We start from the raw sequence: 22,562 nt of genomic DNA, 5'->3' as shown, positions 1-22,562 counted from the left end.
TGTGGTGGAGCTCTTACAGAAGAGGCTCACAAGATCTGTCTTACCCTTTCCATCATGGAAGGATGCAGCATCTTTGACAAGAAATAGGACCTCATCAGATGCAAAATCGGTCAGGGCCTCTGATTTTGGAGTTCGCAGCCTCTAGAACTATGAGAAAAAAATGATGTTTATAAGGTACCCATTTTATGATATTTTCTTATAGAAACCCCAACGGAATAAGACAAGTTAAGAAACAATTTACTGTGATGGAGATACAAATAGCATTTTCAGAGAAATCTTTAGGAAGAGAATTCACTTGAATCTAAGAGTGGTGGAAGCATCAGGTGAAGGTTCTTTGTGTCGGGCCTCCCAACTCAATTCCTCATAGGTAAAGGTGGCTGAGCAGTTGGAGAAGTGCTTGGGGTGGAGGGATACCTAAAGAAAAGAACACTCCAGGCAGAAAGAAGCAGGGGGAAAACCAGCCTGGAAAAATCCCAGAAAGCAAGAGACAGAATAAGATGTGCACGAACCTACAAATAGCTTGGTGTTAAGAGTAAACCAAAAGCCAAGAAGTGATGAGTGAGTCATTTGAGGACATGAGACAGATTTAAGAAAGCATTTTATAGACTTTACATCCTGGGAGAACTGAAACCACTCAAAAGCTAAAACCCAGTATCGAGATCATACAAGCTTCGATTCATCCATCCCTCCATCTGTCTGTCTGTCCATCCATCTCTGCATAACCAGGCATTTTTGTTGTTGGTCACTGTTGTATTTTCAGCCCCTATCACAGAGTGTATAATCAATAAATATTTATTGTATTTTAAATACAACAAGTGAACATATATTGAGTGCCTCTAATGAGTACCGCTGGAAACTCAATAAAGAATGAATTTTCTCAGCAAAGGACTAGAGCTTGAGAGAGAGTTTGAGAGGCTTTTTTAGCAGAAAGGTAAGAGGAAGGTAAGAGGAAAATATCTTACTGACTGATTGGCAGTGGAGGATGAAAGAGATGGAGAAATCAAGATACTTTTATATTTGTAACACAGGTGACTGGTTGCCACCAAATGAGATAAAAATACCAGGAGTACAAGCTTTTGGAAAAATGAGGATAAAATAAATGGTACACATGTGAAATCTGAGTTTCCAAAGAATTAACTAGGGAGGATTGTTCAAAAAACATGGAAGTGATCTATGCTGGAGTCACTGGTTTGAAACATATTCCTTTGTAGAAAATTGGTGATTTGTGAGATGGAATAAAATCATTCAGATAAAGTAAATAGAGTGAGAAAAGCCAAGTGCCAAGGATCAGGTCCCAAGGAATACCAGTATTTTAAGGGATGCATAAAGGAAGATAGAAGTAAGTAGAGTTACTGCAGAATAATAGTAAGTAGAGTTACTGCAGAAATAATAGTCATCATGAACAAGGTATGGAGAGAACCAGGACGGCATGATTTAAGAAAAATCAAGAGAGTATGAATGCTGTTAGAGGAGGGAATAATTAATAGAATCAACTGTTTCAGAACGATTTTCATAAAATTTGTCAACTCAGAGGTCATTAGTAAATTTATAAAGTACTTCCAAAAAAGTATAAATTGATAATTAAAGCATAAGAGAAGGGTTCAAAATCGTCATTGAAGACTGGTTTCTAACAATTTAAATCAAGATAGTTGATGGTGATTTTAGAGGGTATTTTAGTATCTAGATTGTTTGTTTTAGGATAGATAGTAATTGTGCATGCATTTAAGGACGTGATTATATGCAAATTTCTTACCTCAGCATATTTGAGGTCCTCAATAGACTTTCATCACCTGTCTACATATTTCTTGTTACAATAGGTTCAGCAGCAGGTTCATGGAAACATTCTGCTCACTCAATTTGCTGGTTATGGAGTACTTCTGACTTTTAGGCTTATTCGTTAATTCTTTCAACAATTCTTGTTGAGCATCTACTTTGTTCCAATCCTTACAGCTCTTAGTCTTTTCTTGATTTTTCTAGTTCTTGGGTTTTTTTTTATTATTATTATTATTATTATTATTATTATTATTTATTAAGGCCTAACTCAAGCCCAGCCCCTCTTCAAATTATTTCCCCAGTGATCCCAACTTGTATAAATTCCTCCTCTCTCTGGTAACTTGCCATATGTATTTATCTGTTTTCTGTTGCTAATAACAGGGTAAGGGATAAAAAAAGAGGTTTATATGCAAGTATATATGTGTGTGTGTGTGTGTGTGTGTGTGTGTGTATACAATATTTTACCAGACTTCTAAAAGTCAACAATAATAAACTGCCCATATTGCAAATGACTGGAAAAGTCATTTTTGAATTACTCAAAAATAATGTTGGAACAATTGAATAAGTGGGGATTAATGATATTTGTTTCCTAACTGATGTACCAAATAAAATATAAGGCCAAACTGTATTTTTTCTCATATTTTTCCTATATCTCTTTTCTCCCATTGAATTGATTATCAAGCTGTCTCCCAAAACTGTTCTTATCTCTTCAACCATCATGGTTAGTTCAGGCCATTGTCATTGCCCACTTGATTCACTGCAATCTTTTTAAATATGTCTCTTTGTCCCCAGTCTCTACCTCTTTCGGTCTATCTATTTGTTGCCCCAGAATAAATTTATTAAAACTCAGTTTGTGCTATGTCACCTACCTGCTTAACATTTTTCCATGACTCAACATTGTCTTCAAAATAAACACAAGGCTCTGTAAGATATGCATCCTACCTGATCTTCCCTGCATAGCTTACTGTTAACTTTCTGCATCAGATCCAGGAAGTGCTATAAGTACCTCTGCATGTGGAACACCAATATAGGGTAATGGTTATTGTTAGCACCGCTGTATGAATGGCAGGAGATGTCTCCCCAACAGAAGGCACCCACCAATTTCCCCTTCAGCCCAGGAGATGAAAGAATGCATTTTCCTTCTAATGTTCCATTCATTGTGGCCTTATTATCTTCATTTTGCCTTACAGTCCTAATGATCCCTTCACTTGGATATTAGAGTGGTCAGAGCATGGTGTTTTAAGTACCCATCTGAGAAAATAATTAATAAGCCTCCACTACAGGATGGAGCAAAAGAGTTTAGTAGTGGAAGTGGCCACCGCTTAGAGGCACTTTAATAAATAATTTATCTGATCTCTTTCCAGGTTAAGTTTTTTCCTTGAGGTTTTCAGAATACTTTCTATACTATTCTACTTTGCTCCAAGTATCATTGACTTGGTTTATAATTATCTCCATCATTTGATTAGGAACTCCATTAGAACAGGGATTGGGTTAAGAGTGTGTGTGTGTGTTTAAGTTTTGATTTTTATATTTCCCAGAAACTAGAGAAAACAGTCTTGTGTTTGTCAAGGAGGTAAACCAGAAACACAACAAGTCTCTTTATTTCAGCAAAGAATGTTATAAAACCTTTCAGGATCTTTATATTAGTTCAGTGGATGAAGGGGTATGTATCCTTAACCATGGTAAGGTCACACCTGCTTTTCACAATCTTCCTCAACTTAAATAACCCTGTTGGAGAATTGTTTTTCTTCCCTTCCTTACATACCATAGAAATGAAATCTTCATCATGTGACCAGAGATTATCAGTATCTATATATTCATTACTGTGGTACTGATGCAATTAACATGCTTTCTGAAGGGTTAATACCAGCTACATCAATTGTATCTGAAGATATTGTAAGCTGAGTTGTATTCTGAAAACAATTGACATGCCTTGGCATGTTTTTAACTTTTTGAAAAATTTTGTTTTGAACTAGAATTTTTCCATGCTTGGCCTTGAAATAAGAAGCAATTTAATTTGGAAAGGCTTAGGGAAAAACTGTTCAAATGGTTAAAACCTAGGAAAGAGTAAGAGACATTAAATAGTTGAAAGTCAATTTGAATAATTTACACAGGATTGAACTTTAAAAGTCAGAATTTTCCATTATCAGATTTTTACTAAGTAAGCACCTCATGAAGTATTTACCAAATAAACCTGTTGTAATATTTTCTTAGAACAGTTAATTGAGGGATGACTCAAATAAATGAAAGTATTTGTTTCAATATTTTTTTTTCACCAGCAACTTCTGAATTTCTCCTTTGCCATTAAGAACCATCTCTGGACTTCTTTTTGAAGTCTTGTAGATTTTTATGTCGGTTTTAGAAATGAGACACTCACGAAATATATTTTGAATTTCCATAATTCAGAGTTAAATTGCTATCTTAGAAAAATTCTCAGTTATTTTATTTGTATTTACTTCACACCTTGGAGCAAATTTCAACCACACTAGTTCATAATATTCCAGGCCTGCATAATTAGTAATGAGATAGACATGCTTTAAGTTATGTATATTTGTATATTGGATGGAGATGATAACAACAATGTGGTTCCTTAGACACAAACCTTTTAGAATTTGTTGACATCATGTTTATGATTATATAGTCATATTTTGGAAATTATATGACTAAAGATAAAAAATAATCGTAGTTGTCTATCTAATTTTTCTGCCTGTCTTTTGTTGTCTTCAATTCACTTACACACCAAATATATTTGTATTTAGCTGTATATGTTGAAAATTTAGGACTTCAGCATATCATTTGGGGGAGGATAAAGTTCAACCCATAACACACATATAAAATTATTTACCTTGTATATACATTCACACATGTATAATATGGCATAAGTATGACATAATATTCATATATATATGTAAATGAAAAGAAACTATAACTGTAGTTTTTATGAATATGCATTCATAAATTTAGGAATTTAAAAAAAGACAAGATTCTAAGATATGCATTATAAAAACATTACAGAATAGTCTAAATTTTAACCAATAATGTATTAATACATGTATGATTTATTAATAATAATTAGATACTAGTAATGTCAGAGTGCCCCAAACACCTTGTGTTTACTGTCAATCTAAATTTAGGATTAAGTTTGTGTCCCTGGGATAGACATCTAGGTCATCTTTAAGACCTCCTATTGCTTAACTTCTTTATTTTTTTTTTCTTTCCATTACATTTATTTTTTTAATTAATCCATTTATTTAAACAAAAAAATTGTTCAAAGCATTTGTTTAAAAGGCTCAGCTTTTAATTTTTTTCTGAGATTATATCATGAACTTGCTATGTTTGTTAAAACTTCACTTCTTGTCTATTGCATTTCCATATCCAAATTTCATTGAAACTTCAGAATGAAAAGTTTCCAACTACCTGCCATGGATCTCTCTCCCCTCTGCTCTTTATACTGTCGTCTGTCAGTTAAACTGGTTTTCTCTCTGTTCCTTTAGCACATCATACTAATGCTTGCATGCATTTTGTACCACCTGAAACCTCTCTCCTCCCCTATACCTGCAAAGCTTCAAGGCCAGGCCCACTTATATTTTGCCTTTAACTATTCTCTAAAGAGGAAATCCTAGAAATGGTTCTTCCTTAACTCCTCTGGCACTCACGATGGTCAGTTAGATTTGAATAAGCACTTACTTAGAAAACATAGACATGCAGTGGATTAAGACGAAGATTTGTTTTATTGTTTTGTCTCTCATAACACCCAGCAGTGTTCTCACATGGTAGATGTTATAAGTGCTTATTAATTGATTACAACAGGAAAAGAGAATTATATAAAATGAATTATCACTGGTGAAGAGTACCACAGCCTCTACACTATTGCTTTAATTTTAAGATCATGTTCATTAATTGAGGAATACTAATGAATTACATCATTCTAAGCAATTCAAATGTAAATTCTAATAATCATACTGTAATATTTTCTATTTTAGTTAGTTTTTATAAATATAAATTCAGCTTTTAAACATTTAAACTTTCTTTAAAAATATTAATTTTGTAGATTAAGTACTTAAAGACACCAGTCATGGTAAGCTAAGCCCTATCATGTAATATCAATTGTCCTCTATTCTGTATCATAAGTTCTACTCCCTTTTTACTGGATCTTTCTTGTTGGCATTTAAGCCTGTGATCATTTTTCCTCAATATGCCTTTTTTTAAATAAAGTTTTCTTGATCACCCATCTTCTATTAGCTACTGCTTTGGAGTTGTCGGTTCCAGCAGTTCTCAATGAAAACAAACATGCAGATCACCTGAGAATCTCCTTAAACTATAAACTCTGATTAAGGAGGCATGTTCTTGATTTACAAATTATTCCACAGCTTAGTGGCACAAAACAACATGCATCTGGACACAGCCACACTGGATGCCTTTGGCGTAGGATCTTCAACGTGATCTGTAGTCAAGGTGTTTCCACGGTAGTCATCTCCAAGCTTGCCTTGGGGAGGGTCCACTTCCAAGTTCCTGACCCTGGCTGCTGGCAGGCCTCATGTCTTGTGAAGTATTGGTGAAAGACATCCATTTTCTGCTGTGTAGACCTCTCAGGAGGGTAACTCGCAGCTTAGCAGTTTGCTCAGGTCGGGGAGGGAGTAGTGGACAATCCAGAGCCAGTCTTTTTATAATCTAAGGTAAAGGGTAAAAAATCTGATCATTTTTACCAAATTGTGTTAGTCGGCCAATACTAAATCCAGCTCACACTCAAAGGGAGAGGTCACATGGGACATAAATAAGAGGAATTGGGAGTCATGGTGTTGCTATTAAAAGTTGCCTGCCTCAGTTGATTTAGGGTAGACCTTGAGTATTACTACGTGTCTAAGAAATTCCTGGGTGATGCTCGTGCTGCTGATCAAGAATCTCACTGAAGATCAAGAGCCTTCACTTCTCGCCTTCAGTTCCTTTCCTTTTATCATCCTCTGTGATCACACTCACTCCAGTAGGCTTTCTCCTTCTCTTCTTCCCTGGAACTGCCTTTGTGCAAGTCACCAATGACCTCCACATTACCAAATCCACCATTTTAAAAGACTGATAGTTCATTGGAGAATATCATGCTAAGTGAAAAATGTCAATTCCAAAGAACCAAAGGCCAAATGTTTTCTCTGATATATGGATGCGAATTCACAATGGGATGGGGGGATAGAGGTATTTTTGATTATAAAAAGGGGAGTGAAGTGAGGGGAGGGTATGGAGATAGGAATAATAGTAGAATAAATCAGATATTACTACCCTATGTGCATATACAATTATACAACCTGTGTAACTCTACATCATGTACAACCAGATGAATGAGAAGTTATACTTCATATGTATGATGTGTCAAAATACATTCTACTAGTAGTCATGTATAACTAATTAGAACAATTAAAAGAAAAGTAAGTTGTGAAGGATCTGAAGCCACCTTAGACATAATTCATGGCTCCAACCTCCAAGGTTCTATGAATTCTCACATTTAAACAGCAGATTTAATAGAACAACATTAGCACAGAGATTGGAAAAAACATAGATTCAAAACTTGAGTTACTTTAAGCTGGTCTTTCTACATGACCTCAAAGTTCTCATTTGTGTTTAAAATTTAAAAGGATATGAGTACAAACTGCAAAGTGCATGCAAATTTTAAGTCACATATGAAATATTTTAAAAACTGGTAACACTATCTTTAAAATTGAGACGTGTGCCTTTAAAATTATTATTGCTAAGTTGGAACATGTTCTTTTGAATTTAAAACTGAAGAGTGAATAGAGAAAATTAAATATTATGGAAAATGTAAAAAAAAAAAAAGTGATGGTTCATTATATGTGAACCTTTCTTTACTTGGCTTCTGGAATACCAGATTTGCATTTCTTCTCAGTCTATTTTGCTACTTACCTCTCTGTAATGTAAGTCCACAATGAAATCCTTGAACCTCTTTTTACTATCTACAGTTAACTCCTAAGTGGCATCCTTCATGTTTTTAAGCTTTAAATGTCAGATATATGCTAACCACTCTCAAATTTATTTCTCTATTTGAACTTCCCTAAAATCCTAATGTGTATCAAATGTCTAATGAATGCCTCACTTTGGACATCGACAATAATTTCAAGCTTAAAATGTACAAAACAGATGTCTTTGCTCCTTCCCCTGTGACTCCCCCCACCACCTAAGTCCATCCTGGTCATGTTGCTTCTCATCTATGTTTACAAACCCAACATACAGCAACACTCTTCAATCAGTTGTTCAAGTGAAAATCCTGGAAGTCATCCTTAGGTTCTCTCTTACTCTCCTATGCAAACAGTCGTAAGTTTCATCAGTCTTACCCCTTAAGTGCCGCTTCAATCTCCCTGTCACTCTCCTTTCTGATGTCACTGCTGGAGTTTAGTTCATTGCTACCTATTATACAGATTTCTGCATCTGTTAGCAGTTTTCAATCTCCAACCCAAGTGATGTTGGTATTTTTTGGTTTCTTTAATCCTATAGCCTAAAACTTTAGCCCCTTTGATTATTCCTTCCTAACCTGCTCTCTGTACTTAAGCAAAGTAGGAACTGGGCTATGATTTAAGCTTTTGTTTGACTCCAACTCTTCATGAAAATTGTATCTCTTCTAGAACCTTCTTCATTCCCTTCTTTACCTATCTTTGCCTATCTGCCTTCTTTGCCTCAGATAAAATTTCAGCTTAAACATGACTTATTCCTAAAGTATCATCGACCTCTTAGGACAGGTTTGAGGCACCCACAATAGAGTCCATAACATTGTATACTTACCTATCTAAATGTCATTTCATTTTATACTAATAATTTAGTATCTTTTTCCCCATTTACTGTAAGCTCTGGGAAGGCCTGATCAACAGAGATAGATCCAAGTATTTTGAAACCTGAAACATAATTTGAGGGGCGCAATTTCAAATAAAAATACAACACACCCATATTCATTTATAATAAGGAATCACAACAAAGTATGAAATTAAGGAAAGTGAAAAATATGAAATTATATGACCTTATGAACACACTGCTAGGGGTCATTTCCAGGAGCCTAGAGTGTAAGCTTCTTTAAATTCTCAGTAGATCTATATCATCATCTTAGTCTTTTTCAAAGCTTTATTTCTAGTGGCAAGAACAGTGCTTAACACATAGAAGGTATTCAATAAATATTTGTAATTAATCTCTTAACTGAATTATCTTGTATTTTCATGTATGCAGTTTCAATATGTTCTTTTGAAGATTTAGATTTATAAAACACATTTTATATTATAAATTTTTCTTACAGTTATAACTTTCAATTATTTTCTAAGATCATATTTCCAAATTCTAATAATACATATTATTAGTTATATCACTGGACTTTATTAATGTAGAAATCCTCTTGTACCTCTACAAGGTAAAACAAAAAAGTTGTAATTTGCATCAAAATATGCAGAATAATTTTCTATATGTGTGTCTATATTTTTATAGACCATATAATAAAACTTAAAATTAAATTTGAATGACTGTGTTTTTTTTAGACAAAATCCTTTGAGAGGAAGTCATCTATTTTCTGTTATCATTATAATAGACTTTGATAAACATTCATCTCCAAAATAACAAAGATGCCAATATTTTATGAAACCTACAAAACATATAAAATGTTTTCTTTCATATAAATTCGTCCACAAAATAGAGGTTATTAGGGCTGGGGTTGTAGCTCAGTGGTAGAGTGCTTGCTTAGCACATGTGAAGCAGTGGGTTCAGTCTTCAGCACCATGTAAAAATAAATAAAATAAAGGTATTGTGTCTATCTACAACTAAAAATGCATATTAAAAAAAAAGATAGAGGTTACTTGAGTCTAGGCAATAGCATATCATTCAGAAGATAAGCCACTTGGCTTCAATCTTTGATGTTCAATTTGTTAAAATAAAGTAAGTTTAGTTAAGTTCCTTCTATAATAACACTGTAAATTTGCCAAGGATTTGCTGTGCTCATATCAAGATTGTCAGGTGTGTGTTCATCTGTGTGTGTGTGTGTGTGTGTGTGTGTGTTATAAAGTACAGCCCTCTGATCAATGCGCACTCCCCCCCCCATTTTCCTAAATACATCATGAAAAAAGGATGAGGTTTCCGCCTTAATTGCTTGTGCCTTTTATTCACATTCCTCTCTCAGCCAGAATTGTGAAAAGAGTGTTAGTAAAAGGCTGCACAATAGAGCTTTTCATTAGGCCTCAGCAAGGCACACAAAAGAAGGCTTTTGGAAAGAGTGAATGCATGAGTTTAATTTGCAGGTGGAGAGTAGATAAAAGGTGCTGACGCCTCTATTATTCTCTTACTTAGGTGACCCTTACCCTGTTCAGCTGATCCCAACTACCATGGCAGCTGCTGCCGCAGCAACACCAGGCTTAGGCCCACTCCAACTGCAGGTAAGTCAGGAAACAATGAGGAGGATACAAAGGTTAAGTCAATATGGAAAACAGCTATTATCCTGTTAAAACAAAATACAACTGACTAGTGATATTTGTGTCACACATTTTTGTTTTTAAATTTATTTATGCTGATCCTCAACCAAACGTTGAGGTGCTGATTCTTTTCATTTTTCAACCTGTTTCTGTACTAAAGATAGTGTATTCTAATTTTTTACTCCCAGGTACAATTTAAGAAAGTGAGCTGTAGTTTTGCTTTGATTATTATGTGCTGTAATTTTGTCACAAAATGGCCCCCATCATGATAAAAAGAGAAAGAAACCCTGTAAAAGATATTTGATTTTTGAACACACTTATAGACCAAGGCAACTTAACAAAAAATTTTCTGTAAAATTATTGAAGAAATTATTATAAAAACACTCTGTAGATCTCTTTGTTCTCCTGTCCATGTCAGCTCAGTTGAGCCAAGGGGGAAAAGCAGGAACGTAAATGAGCATTACTTTTTATCCCAGACTTCCCAAGGAACACCTATTAGCTGTGCAGAATAGATATTCCCATCCACCCAACAAAATCAGCAATAACTTTACCAGGTGTCCAAAGATTTCAAAAATTATGACTTTGAGGTTGTAAAGAGGATTAGTAAAGTTACAGTAAAGGTTGCTTTCATCATCTAAATCTTTGAATCAGCACCACACAAAATATTCCATAGTTTCTATTGTTGTGGACTTTATACTTATGCAATTAATGAGAATAGAAGATAATCTAATAATAGGGTTATCTCCTCTTGAGAAAGGTTTATACATTTCTCAGGCTGAAAGACTCAGTATGCCTGCAAAGCCAGATATTAAACAGTTGCACTTAACAAAATTAAATTGTATTCATGAAAATGCATTGTCATGATAGATGATCTTCATCTATAAAGAAAATATAGTTTTATATTGTAGCATTAAGAGACAGATACATCTGGTCTGCACATGGATTTGTCAGAAGAACTGTGGGTTTCTGAAAGACCCGTTGAGTTTCACAGGAGGGACCACCGGTGTGAAGGCAGAAGCATACTGTGTTCTACAGAGCTTAATAACATCCATTTCTATTCCACCTTTTTTTTTATGAAAAACTATACTCTGAGTGTCTGATTCTTTGAGCTGGAAATACCTTGGGAAGTGTTGGAGCCATGGGGACAATAAAAGTAACATAACATTTGTTATCCTTTGAAATGGCATCTGGGAATAGCTATAATACGAAAAAGTGATTGTAACCGGTAAAACTAAAAAGAGTAATGAAACTAAAGGAAGGCAGAAGAATGTCCAGCGATAGACTTGAACATGGGAATAGGAGTTTTAGAGATTTAGGATTCCAGCTTTCAGAGCAAGTGAGGCATCATCATTTCCTTTCACCATGAGATCAGCGGTGAGAGGAAGAAAGGGTGAGTTGGAGGTATCCCCTGTATTTCATTGTAGGACTCTAGTAGAGAGTAGCTTTGTCAAATGGCAATCTAAACTTCTTTCCTTCAGATATAGCATTAGAATATTTTATTTCCCTCCTTATAGTATGTTTTGAAGCATTCATAAGATTTTAAAATATCAAGAAATGATTTCCTGTTCTTGCTTTACTTTGATATTTAAAAAATTTGATCTGTAAATCTAAGCGGGGTTTGAATCAGCACCACACAAAAATATTCCATATTTCTCACTATTGTGGACCTTGTACTTACACAGTTGTTTGGTTTTTGCTTTGAGATTGGATTTTGCTGAGTTCCCAAACTGGCCTCACATTTACAATCCTCCTACTTCAACCTTCTGGTAACTGAGATTACAGGCACAAATTGTTGTATGTGGCTTTTACTTTGCTTTTTACACAACTGGTTTTGTACCCATTAAAACCCATAAGTTTTAGTTATGGCTTCAGATAACACTAATACAACAAGAAAATCAATGATCTAAAACTCTTTCACAGAAAGCCATTAACTATAATTAAAACATATTCACAAAGGTATGTGCGTGTGCGCATGCACGCACACACACACAAAACCATACAGATATGTGTGCCTTTTTTCAATGACAAAATGATTGATATTCATACACAAACACATTGATCTCACATGCAAACGCATCACAGAAACTCTGGCTTTTTGGAGTGCACTCTCACCTTTACCAGGCTGTCTGTACCAACTTACTTTGTTAGTCATGTGTAACACTGTATTCACAGACCCCTGAACTTGACTTCAGCATTCTTAGAGCCACAAAGGATACCTGTTACAAACCTACCCACAGGGGCCAGAGAAAAGCTAACTATAATTCCTAATCAGAAAGTTGCTGGGAGCCATCAGCCAAGTAGGTATGACAAATTCCTTGCCAGCTTACTCCCATGCTGTCTAGTGGAAGGACTTCTGAAAGGTGACCTTGCTCAAGGACCAGGGCAGGATCCGTGTTTAGGGTGTTCCCCCTTCAGAATAGGGCAGTTTAGCATAATAGGAGATTAGGGTGTTCCCCCTTTAGAATAGGGCAGTTTAGCATAATAGGAGATTAGGGTGTTCCCCTTTAGAATAGGGCGTATCCTGCTGCTGAGTTCCTCTTGAGTGCTTAGGGTCAGACAGTATATTTTGGGAGACAGAAGCCCATGTGGAGGGGATTTTGGCAGAGTAGTGGATTTGGGAGAAGTGGATTTGGGCAGAGAACGTGGATTCCCCCAGAGCGTGTTTGTAGACGGCCGGTGTGAGTTCGGGAATAAAGAATTGCTGTTTGAATCTACAAGCTGTGTGGAGACTCGTGATTTGTGCCCAGCCAGAGACTGCGGCAGAAAGTTTTATCTTAACCTTTACACAAAATCCACCACCAGTCTTATAAACCTATTTTTGAGAAGTTTCATCTCAGTGGAGTAAAACATTATAAACCATGTTTAATTTTCTCTAGACTCTGCTTTTAATTATATTCTGTTAAATATCCACTGTTCATCTCTTACATTGAATAGATTACAGAGCTTCCTGGTTCCTTTCAGTTTTTAAGATTCAGTTCTCTTGCCAGGCACAATGGCACATGACTATAATCCAAGCTACTGGGGAGGCTGAGGCAGGAGGATTTCAAATTCAAAGCCAGACTCGGCAACATAGCGAGGCCCTAAGAAGCTTAGCAAGAACCTGTCTAAAAATGGGGATGTGGCTCAGTAGTTAAGTCCCCTGGCTTTGATTCCTGGTACTTAAAAAAAAAAGAAAGAAAGAAAGAAAGAAAAAGAAAAGAAAAGAAAAAAAGAAAGAAAGAAAAAAGGACATTCTATTCCGCTCATAACTTTAATCTCTACCTGATTCACATCTCACTGCTTCCCCTTTTCTCATTAATCACGAATCCCAACTCTTGAGACCAGAAGTGAGAAAGAAAGTAGATAACTTCTTTACCTTCCTCAATTCCAACTTAGCACCTGTGGAAATGCAGATTGACGAAAGTGTCTTTGCCACTTAGACACCTTGGAGATGATGATCGTGATACTGATGCGTGCTTTCTTTGGATACTGTTCAGCTTTTCCTGATTTCTGTTTGACCCTCTTTTAATTTGGGATATCACCACTGTGGACCAGAAGCTGCTTTGGTAGTAAGATGCCTTCCTCTTTTTTCAACCTCAGTGCACCTTCCTGGAGCACACTGCAATCCTCTACTTAGGTCCTCATCTGTGTCTTCTAGGACCACCACAGGTGCACAAAGTCTTGGTCCCAGTTTCCAGAAAATATCCCCATCCTTCTCCTCAAACCCACCCCCAGCTCTAGAAAACTGCAGAAGAATAAACGGGAATAACTGTGTCTTTAGTTGCACACCCCTAAGCCATCACATGCCAATTTCTCTGAAGAACTCTCGCCATTGTCCAAGTAGGTAAGATTTTAGGTTTTTAGCACAATAAACAACCAGTTGAGGAATGACATGTAAACCTTTTTTTCTGGCCTCTCCAGTTCTTGTGAATTCTGTCTTCTCAATTAGATAGGAAGGGAAGAGCAGCTTTCTCAATAATCAGTATACTATATAATGCAGCCACATATAGAACTGAGTCTATAGCAGCTCAGTTCACAATAGCAAAACTATGGAAGCAACCTAGATGCCCTTCAACAGATGAGTGGATAAAGAAACTGTGGTATATATACACAATGGAATATTACTCAGCATTAAAAGAGAATAAAATTATGGCATTTGCAGGTAAATGGATAGAGTTGGAGAATATCATGCTAAGCTAAGTAAGCCAATCCCCTCAAACCAAAGGTTGAATGTTCTCTCTGATAAGTGGATGCTGATTCATAATGGGGCTGGGGGCCATGGGAAAAATGGAGGAACTTTGATTAGGCAAAGGGGAGGGAAGGGAAGGGGTATAGTAGAATGAGAAGGACATTATTACCCTAGGTACATGTATGACTTCTACATCATGTATAACCATAGAAATGTAAAGTTGTGTTGCAATTATTTGTGTACAATGTATCAAAGTGCATTCTGCCATCATATATACCTAATTAAAATACATTAATTAATTAAAAAAAAAGATCCAAGCTCTCCATAAAACTGTAGACCCAGTGCTCTTTCTCTTCACTTCCCTCACCAGATATCACCTCATATGTATTGTGGGATAGAAAAGGTAGAGTGGGGAGAATGAGAAACAGATAAAGGACATCCTATGTGTTGATTGAATGAGGGCTAGATCACCCAGGTAATGAGGGGAGATGGTGGTATGGATGCTGTCTGCTACCGATGGCTGGTATCTTTTTTTTTTTTTTTTTTTGGAACTGTTAGGCAGTTTTTTGTTATGGCCTATTTACTTACTTATTTTGTCTTCTGTTTTAGCTTGGTGTGTTCTTATTTATCTTAAATAGTGAGTGGTAAGCTCATAGGAGCACTTCCTAAGTCAGCAGTGGGAAGGAGGAGTTGGGGTAAACAGCACGAGGACCAGTTGGGGGAAGAACTGAAATAGCCTTGGCAAAGAAAAAGTGATTCTTTGAATGAATCTTCATCCCATGGTAGTGGGAATAGTGTAGTAGGAGGTGAAATATGTATTTTAAACAAAAGTATGATGATGTTTCATTCTCCTTGGGCCCAAACATAACGACTGACCTTACATAAGTGCCTTCACAACTAAAGTCACTAGTTACTTCTAGCCAGGTTTTATGGACTACTTTATTCTGCTAGGCTCCTTGGTTAAGTTTTACATGGATTATCTTATTTAATTATTACTACAATACCTACGTATCAATATGTCCTTTTGACAAAAAGGAAAGCTGGGCCACAATCTAAACTCCATGGTTCTTAAAGAGTTACATTTCTTCTCCAAGTACAGCGGTTTTTATCTTCAATATTGGAGACATTGCCCCTCTTAAGACATTTAATAACTCAGTAACTGGCTAATCAAATTATAACAATAATGCTGATTAATTGGCACTAATACAAATACTTTATGTACTTTGCAGTACTAAAAGGAGCAGCAGGAATTATAATGACAGCTGTCTACTTCAGACTCTGAATTTTCCATCTCGTGCCTCTTTACACAGATATATGTTAATTCAAACTACTTTTTTTATAACACCTAGAGCTAATAAAGGGCATTTTAAATGCGTTCCTACTCATAGTTGACTTTGTTTACCTACCATTTGTGTTTTCTTTTGAAATAGCCTTTTGCATATGATTCTTCACACTTGGATAATATTACGATAAGTAAAATTCAAACCTTTACTAAAGAAAGAATAGAGACAAGTACAATTATTTTAAAAGACAAGCAAAATGACATGCTTTAAATAATACCACTGTTTATTACTTAACTATTATTTTATTTCCCTGGAGATACTTACATATAATAAAAAATACTTCCTATAAAAAATTCACCTCACCATGTGCTTTTTGAAACAGTTAAAATGTTTAAATATTGTCATATTTTTTATTTTTAAATTTTTTTATTTGTCAATGGGCCTTTATTTTTATTTATTTATATGTGGTGCTGAGAATTGAACTCAGTGCCTCACATGTGGTAGGCAAGTACTCTACCACTGAGCCACAACCCAGCCTCTATATTTTATTTTTAATAGAGAAAATTTGACTTAATCTAGAATATGTATGTAAATAATGTAAATTAACATGTGTGGTATCTTATTTATTTTTTATGACAAATCTGACCTTATTTAATGCCTTTAAGGTCTTCCTGAACTTTTAACCCACATAGCCAAGGGCTTGTTGGCTATCAAGAGGAAATTCATAGATGATTAGAAAGACTATAAATACCATATAAAATGGATCTCAGCACCTATTGTCCTCCCTGTGTCCACGCCTGCTTGTTCTCTGGTCTTAGTGAATGGCTTCATTCCATCTATCCATCAACTCAGAAAGAGGAGCACTATCCTTCTTCTCTTCTTCCCTCTTCCAATTATGTTTGTTAATTCACTGCCTATTTGTACATCCACTAAATACATCAGGAATCCAACCTCTTCTTTCTATCATAACCATTACTATTCTAGGTCAGGATAACCCTTACTACTTTTCCAAATCACCACACAAGCCTCTGCACTGGTCTTTCTGTCTTGATCTTGCCCATTCAATACCTTCTATACTGTATGTTAGTCAGAACGATGTCTCTGATTTAAAAAAAAAAAAAAAAATCTGGTCATATATTCCTACTGTTTAAGGACCTTAAATGCCTCTCTCTTGTTTTCACGTTCTGTCTCCACCCTTGGATCTTTATAAGTGGTGTTTCCTCTTCCTGAACATGGTTACTCATCATCTTTAACCACCTCCTACTTATCCCTAAGTTTTCATGTAAAAATATTGCTTTTGGGAGGGGAATCCTGCAATGATACCATGTCTAGATTAACATAGATTCTACGTGTCTCAAGAGCACACTGTATTTTCCCTTTTTATAGCATTTATACAAAATGCTTTAAATCCTACTTTCTTGCTTCTACTAGATTGCAAAACCCATGAAGTCAGTGGCTCACTATTGTTTGCACTTACCCAAGAGTTTGAAATATTTTATGGACTCAATAAATAAATGTTAATTAAAGGATGAAGAATTAATTTTAGCATTACATTTACAAGAAATTATCTGTTTTTCACAAATAGCTCTCCTGCTGTATAATGATGAAATTAAGCTCAATATTAACAATTAGTTTCCTATACAAATTAATCCCCATCCTTTTAAAATAGACAATAGCAGAAATGCAAAAATCAAAGGCATCCTTGGCTCATATAAGAAGAAAAATAATGTTTGAATTCACTTCTAAAAATGGTGTTGAAACTTTATAAGAAATGATTCTTATTTAATTAAATAAAATGAAACATATGAAAGCACTTTATGTGCCTAGCATATTTGATACTGTGGTATTTACCAAATGTAGATTTTTATGACCATTTTTCTTTACTATCTTACTCAGTCTGTTCCAGCTATACTGGTCTATTTTCTGTCCCCTGGTTTGGCAAGGCATGCTCTTACCTGAGAGTTTTATACTGTCTGTTCTACTGAAAACTCTTCCCTCTGCCTGGAAGCCTTACACTATCATTTCATTCACATATTTGCTCTGATACATCTTTCTGATGCCTACCTAACCAACATATTTAAATCATAAAATAACCTTCCAGGAAATACCATACTTCCCTATTCTGCCTTTTGTCTATAGCACTAATCACTTCACCCTTCACTATATAATCTACTCATTATGTTTCTTGTGTATTGTCCATCTGATGCAGACATACCACCCCGGCAGGACAGGATTGTCATATTTGTTGTTGTTTAATAACGTATCTCAAGTATCCAGAAGGATGCCTAGCACGGAGCAGATACTCAGTACATATTTATAAAATGAAACTGTCATGTCAGCATTATTAGGTCATGGTAATTTTTTTATTGGTTGCCCCAAACATTACAATGATCTTGACATATCATATTTCATAAAGAGTATGTGGTTAATTTCTGGAGCAAATTAACAGGAAACTTTGTTTTCTTAGGCCCTATTGGAAGATTCTTACGGTATGAGAAAACCTCAGCTCTGTCTTTCTAGCCCCATCTTCTCTTTACTGTATGATAGTAATGGACTGTTGCAGAAAGAGAGAGAGAGAGAGAGAGTTTATTTTCACTTATTACTGTTATCTAATTCTTTTGAAGTCAATTTACAAGTAAAAGACCAAACCTTGCAATATCTAGTTATTCCTGTTATATGTTAGCATATCAGTACAACTCATCTAGTTATTTCCAGGAAATACTGAAGTAAATTGATTTCACATAGAGGATATAGTTATCAAAAGAGTAAATAGCAATTAATAATCTCTGATACTGAGTTTACCTTTTGCTCTTCCCTTTCCTTTTCTTAAATTCTCTTCCTTTTCCTCTATTTTTTTTCTTCCAAGAGCAAATAATGATTTTGATATTTGTTTTCATGTTATTGTTTTTTTTCTTTTTAAAGAAGGGGGATTTATTTATATAAAAAACTAGCTTAATTTCCATATTGAAAATGAGTATAGCTATTTATACAAAATAAAGTTAAACCTTGGATATTTGGACATTTGTGACTAGATGAAATCAGCTAAGTGAATTTTCTGTTTCTAATTAATAAAATTAAATGATGGCAACAGTCATCCATCTAACATTTATTTTTCATATTCATTTTTGTTAATTTGCATTTTACTTAATGAACATCATGAATCTTTTAATAGTAATAGTTGTACTGTAGTATCCTATTTCTATTTTTTTCACTAGGCTTCTAAGATTTGAAATTAGAAGAAAATATTTATCCACTTACTTCTCACTTTATAAATACTGTATTTGTCTTGGCCAAAAGATGGTTGCCACCTGTTCTACCTATAGGAAGCCAAAAATGTCGAGTCCAACCAATGATTAATAATGATAAGCAGAAGGAAAAAAAGATTGAAATTCTTCTTGGACAGTCATATTTTACTCAAAATAAGCAAGTAGCATTCAAATCATGCATTTTTTATTGAATTAATTAAACTTTAAAAATAATTTTAGTAGAATACTTTTAAGAAATTCATAATATTTTTGGAATAAAGGCATAAAATTCCAAGTTGTCAAAAATGAAATTGCATGTGCTGTAGCAACTGCTAACATCAGTAACATGCATTCTTTGGGGTAGATAGAGTGGTCAATGAGGTGTAATCATGTTAAGAAAAGGAATCATATAAGACATCAGCTGAAATCAATTTTCATAGCCATCAAAGCTATGTTCAAGTTATGGTGGAAATGGCGTAAGCTTCTGACTTACATAGTAACATCAGGGTAGATAGGAATAAAAACTGAAGTTCTTTTTTTTTTTTTTTTTTTAACAAACTCCTGCCAGTCCCTGAAGAAGGTCCATAATTATGACCTGCTTCATATTTTCCAGCACTTTGAGTGACTGAGCATGGCTTTAAGTGTCTGAGCAAGAAAAACCTCCAGAAAATCAATAGGAAGAATAACCATATGGAAAGATCTAGATGCTATGTACATGCTATCAAGAGCTTGCTAGATCATATTATTGAAAGAATTGCAAGGATGAGTACTTTTAAATATTCTTCTTGACCTAACAAACACCATTCTACTCAGCTTAAATTTTAGATCACAGTCATTTCCATACACGGTAAAAAATGATCAACTGTTTCTCATTTCAGTTGCAACCCTGCTGGGCTATTTGCTGTTGGACTTCTGTCTGCATGAGTGAATTTTCTTGCAGGTTAAAAGACCAAATTCCCTCTTTTCCTCTCCCTTCGACCCTGAGCCTGCAGGGCAGACAGACAGAAGCACACATATGATTAATACAGCACAGCTGCAAGACTGAGTCATTTGCATATGTATTAATAGAGACAAAAAAAAACCCCTAACAACAATTAAATTATATACAGAGACATTCTGCATACTAAAGAACATATGCAAATAGGCCTGAAAAAGTGCAGCCAACATTTTCTCTGACTTTTCCAAGCCCATATGGGCTAGAGTCAGAGCCCAGCACTTTTCCAGAATCCCCTTTAAGGAAGAACCTGTTAGGAGCTGCTTCCATAGTTATTACCACCCCTAGGGTTCCCAGGAGGTGTTTGACATTTGGACAATGGAGATAATACAACCAGTGTCTTTTTTATGCTATTTCTTTACTTTCTTGCTTTCAGTAGTTTCCTGGTTTCATATTACATATGAATAAATATATCAAGTCATGTGCTTTTCCAGTGCCCATTTTCACTCTAATGACTAATCAAACACATAGTAAACTTCAAAATTATATTCAAAGTTTTAGCATTGCCTGCACTAAAATAATATGACTATTAGTGCCAAGTTTTCTGGTCACAACTTGATGCCTGTTTTCTTGATGGCATCCTGTGTTCTCTTAATGAAAACATGTTTAGGTGACTCTGAAATGTTTCTGGGCTAATTAATGTACTTAAAAGGATTGCTAGGCTCAAGGCCAACAATAGACATAATTCTAGGAATAATACCAATTTATAATTGTAAAAATATACAGTTTTTATTTTATCAAGAAAAACAGAACTATTCAAGTTTCTAGTTTTGACTATGTATAAGAAGAGAGAACTAATATTCTTCTAGTTCACAGATTTGCTCTGCAGCTCAATTGTTCGTTTAGTTCATGTTACTAGTAAGATTTAGTTAAGAAATGTTTTATGGAGATAAATTCCACATTGGGAGTGAAATTTTACAAAAGTAAAAATTTCACCTTAATGGGACTAGTAACCCAAATGAGAACAGATGTCCTTTAAGAAGAACAAATGCAGTTTTGTTATTGTTGGTACCACAAAACTGTTGAAGATGACCTCTGAATATTATCCCTTATTGGTAAGGTTCAAAGCACTCAAATGGAGCATGCAAATTGCATTACATACAACTTCTTCTTAGTTATGCACAAAAAAATTTCATCTCTTATAAGATAATTAGAAGGAAAATAACATAAAGACTAAAGCAAATTTTTATTATGTTAAGGTGCTATCTTTAGATTAATATGTTAAGAGGCACTATTCTATAGAGAGAAACAATATGCAGTCATCCATGCCTTAAACCATGGTGCTGCTGCCTACTAGCTTTGTGACTTGGGCAATTTTCTTACCTCTCCATGTCTCAATTTTCTTGTCTATAAAATGTGGATATAAATGATATTATTTGGTGGGGATTAAATGAGATGATATATACGAAGTGCTGAGAACAATAGAAGTATCAATTGTCATTTATCAAATACTATGAGCTGGGCAAGAATCATTGCATCATACTATTGGCTGATTAATGAGTCTTATTAGCTGGTATTAATATTATTTTTTATTGTTTAAAGAAACCTTGAGAGCTGGGGATTTAGCTCAGTGGTATCGCACTTGCCTCGAATTACAAGGCCAAGATTTTGATCCCTACATCACAAAAAAAAAAAAAGAAAGAAAGAAAGAAAGAAGAAAAATCCTTGAAAATTTGGACATTTGGACATGGCAGATTTTTGTTACAATGATTTACTTTGCAGTTTAGCATCTAAACTAAGTTAATAAAATTGAGGCAAAATATTTATATATGAGGAAATTATTTGATTGCATTGTGTGGTTTAATATAAAAGTCCATCATAAGGATCTATGGGAGGCAACCTGTTTATTTATCAAAAGGCAGTTTGGTTGGTTACTTGGAATTTAGTTTTCCATGTTTTGCTATTGCTTACTGTTTGTTTCCATAGTTATATCCATAAGATGATAGTAATGCTTCATGTCAAATCCTGTTTCCATAAATATAATGCAAATTAATTATTCTATGTACTAACTTTAAGCAATTATAACTAACCATATAAAGTCCAAAATAATTTTTACATGGGCACTTTTATTGTAATATGCAATTTAATATAAATAACAAAAATGTTTTCTGGTATTATCATTTGAAAATACTCTTTTTCTAGATATATTAACAGACTCATACACTCTGACATGTCTCTTCTTTCCCTTTATTATTTACAACAAAATGATTTTTTAAACTGAGAAAACTTATAAACTTTTCATTGTATCCAATATTTATTTTGAGGAAAGAGTTTCACTTCAAACCTTAATGTGAAAGGGAGTTATTTTTATAGACCCATAGTATCCTGGAAATTTTATTTATTTAGCAGATATTTTCTTTATCATCTATTGGGCTAAACATCATAAGGAATGTGAAGATAATTCAGCCAAGGATCCCTTAGTGTGGATCACAGAGGAGCTTGGAATTTAAGAAAACAGGTAAAGCATAAGAGTAGACTAGAGTTTGGAGAAACCCATAACAACCTACCATCCTAACATGGGTATTTGAAATGGAAAAGACACCAGAGACAGTTGAAAACAGTTGTTTCAAACTATTCACTGGAAGCTGGGAGTCTTCATCCCCAAACAGTAATATCCATGTCTGTGGTTTTATGTATCAAGTTCTACAGGTTAAG

General features: G+C 34.8%; 1 protein-coding gene across 12 annotated transcripts in view; it reads left to right on the top strand.

Moving 5' to 3' along the window:
* The window catches only part of Sox5 (SRY-box transcription factor 5), a 967,314-nt gene that overhangs the window by 848,859 nt on the left and 95,893 nt on the right, over positions 1-22,562 (top strand). For all 12 annotated transcript variants that reach the window (XM_076854205.1, XM_076854204.1, XM_076854203.1 and 9 more), the window contains one exon: positions 10,096-10,181. In XM_076854205.1, the coding sequence (XP_076710320.1) occupies positions 10,096-10,181 (86 nt within the window). The remainder of the gene's footprint in view (positions 1-10,095; positions 10,182-22,562) is intronic.

Source organism: Callospermophilus lateralis, chromosome 4, assembly GCF_048772815.1.
Source record: "Callospermophilus lateralis isolate mCalLat2 chromosome 4, mCalLat2.hap1, whole genome shotgun sequence".
Taxonomy (NCBI): domain Eukaryota; kingdom Metazoa; phylum Chordata; class Mammalia; order Rodentia; family Sciuridae; genus Callospermophilus; species Callospermophilus lateralis.
Note: the sequence above shows the minus strand (reverse complement) of the source record. Positions and strands in the feature narration are given on the sequence as shown.